General features: G+C 33.6%; 1 protein-coding gene across 1 annotated transcript; it reads right to left on the reverse strand.

The window, feature by feature from the left end:
• Positions 1-238: 238 nt before the first annotated feature.
• Positions 239-1,631, reverse strand: LOC120152591 (peptidyl-prolyl cis-trans isomerase CYP20-1-like). The gene is made up of 7 exons (XM_039164787.1): positions 1,527-1,631; positions 1,339-1,417; positions 1,208-1,255; positions 1,086-1,109; positions 833-1,015; positions 654-729; positions 239-585 (listed from the first exon to the last, which is right to left on the reverse strand). Exons 1-7 carry the CDS (start codon positions 1,587-1,589, stop codon positions 432-434), a joined length of 627 nt encoding a protein of 208 aa, XP_039020718.1. The 5' UTR covers positions 1,590-1,631; the 3' UTR covers positions 239-431.
• Between the last annotated feature and the right edge of the window lie 664 nt (positions 1,632-2,295).

Below are 2,295 nucleotides of genomic sequence, written 5' to 3' on the forward strand. Positions count from 1 at the left end.
TTCCAATAATCAAACGGTCTTAAAAGGATATAAAATTAAAAAAATTACAATGTATAAATGAATCATAACCCCCTCTCTCCCTATATATAAAAAACTTACATAGATTATCTCCATCTTTCGGTTTATCTTATGAGCGATGATAGTTCCGAAGCTACTTATTGTACAAGTTACCATTTCCCCCCTCTTAATTTGCAGAGTATAAAGTTGAATCAGTAATGGGACTCAATCAATGCCAATCTGGGGACAGTTGCTGAATATATATATAAATATAGCAACTAGTAGAATTTTTTTTGGGAGGTTGGGAATTTATATTATCCCATTTCTCAGAAATAATAAACGACAGGGTTTTTTAATGAACACTTAAACGAGTAATGTTTGTGGCTCACCCGAAAGGGACCGAGGCACTTTTATTCTCAGCGTCGTGGCTACATCTAGTTGCTCTCCCTACCGACACTCATTTCGCCACTGCCAACAATTACAACTTTGCTCTTGGGCGTGCCGCTCAGCCTTCCTTCGGCTTCGATTTCGTAAACCACATCCATCCCCGAGAGCACTTTTCCAAACACAACATGTTTTCCATCCAACCTGTAGAAAGTGCAAGTTTAAAAGGATGAAGTATATAACATCTAAACCGGCTGCAAATTCCTATTTACCAGCTGGTAGTCACGGTTGTAATGAAGAACTGTGAGCCGTTGGTGTCGGGACCGGCATTCGCCATGGACAAAACCCCTTTACAAAACAAACAATTTTTGCTTTATCACTGTCGTTCCTTGAAAAGAAAAAAAAAGTTGTGCATTTTGACTCTTTTACAGTCTGAACATGGCTGGCTTACCAGGCCCTGTGTGCTTCAGCTCAAAATTCTCATCGGCGAATTTCCCACCGTAAATCGACTCTCCGCCCCTTCCATCACCGAGTGTAAAATCACCTCCTTGTATCATGAAATGCGGAATAATCCGGTGAAATGTACTGCCTTTGTAGTGGAGAGGTTTCCCCCACTTTCCTATACCTTTTTCTCCTGTAATCGAAAACCCTGTTAGGCTTTTCATCGAACACATATAAGACACAGTTGAGATCAGTCACTTGACCTGTGCAGAGTGCTCGAAAGTTTTCTGCATATAAAATGAAGCTCAAGGTGATTAGCAAACAATTGGTAGGAAAATCACAAAAGATACAAACATTAAGACATCGATATGATCTGAAAACATACCGGTTGTTTTAGGAACCATGTTCCCAAAGAGTCCCATGACGATTCGACCTGATCGAGCGATAAACTCAGTAATATTTTAGCTAATCTAAACTACAGGCATTATCCTAAAGAAAGAGAAACCGAGAGCATACCGGCAGGTTTTCCTGCAATTTCGACATCTAAGTAAACTTGGTGAGTAACTTCTTTCAAATCATCCTTCGACTGTTCTGCCTGAACATTCCATAAAAAAAGGAAAACTCAATAATCAAAATCAACTATTTGATTCACAGATCAAGCACCCATTAATATACAGAACATAGAACTGAAGGGGAAAAAATACCTGGGTGAGTGTTAGAGATCCAAAGAGGACCAAAGTGAAAAAGAGCAATCTTGATCTCTCCATCACTTTGCTCACTTTAATATAAAGATGGAGAAACTAAGAAGCTCTTTCTAGTTTTTATCACTGCAAATTGAAAAAGAAGGTTGTCGGTGATGACAACCAACGGGTATTTGCCACATGGTTTTAATTATTGTTTTATTATTATTATCTTGATTTGAATACCATTAAAATAGTGACTGAAAATATTATAAAAAATATAATATTTTAAGTTTAACGTAATATAAAATATTATATTATTAATATATTTTTAGTTAAATAAAAAATGTTATCTTTGAATAATATTTTAGATTGTAATAGAAAATATTATAAATACTATAATATTTTAAATTGTGTCCAATTTAAACTTTTATTTTTTTATAATATTTTTAATTGTCTTCATCATTTTAACCTTAAATTAGGTTATTTTTCCCCAAAGTTCTTCGATTTTGTTTATGTAATATTTGTTAAAATCATGAGCTCTTTCTATGATTTTTATGCACGTTAGATCAATGAAGGATTTTTCAGTGATTAATACTTTTAAATAATTTGAGATGATTATAAAATAATAATTGTTTAAAATATATTTTAATCATTATTAATGTATATATATCATGTAAATGCAATTATCTAATCCAAAATCTTTAAGCAAACAACCCTCTATTTAACTATATATACTTAAAAATGTCAAAATTAGCTTATAATATTTCCTTCTGTATTAGGGTTTTGCTCT

Source organism: Hibiscus syriacus, unplaced genomic scaffold (assembly GCF_006381635.1).
Source record: "Hibiscus syriacus cultivar Baekdansim isolate YM2019G1 unplaced genomic scaffold, ASM638163v2 tig00111095_pilon, whole genome shotgun sequence".
Lineage (NCBI taxonomy): Eukaryota > Viridiplantae > Streptophyta > Magnoliopsida > Malvales > Malvaceae > Hibiscus > Hibiscus syriacus.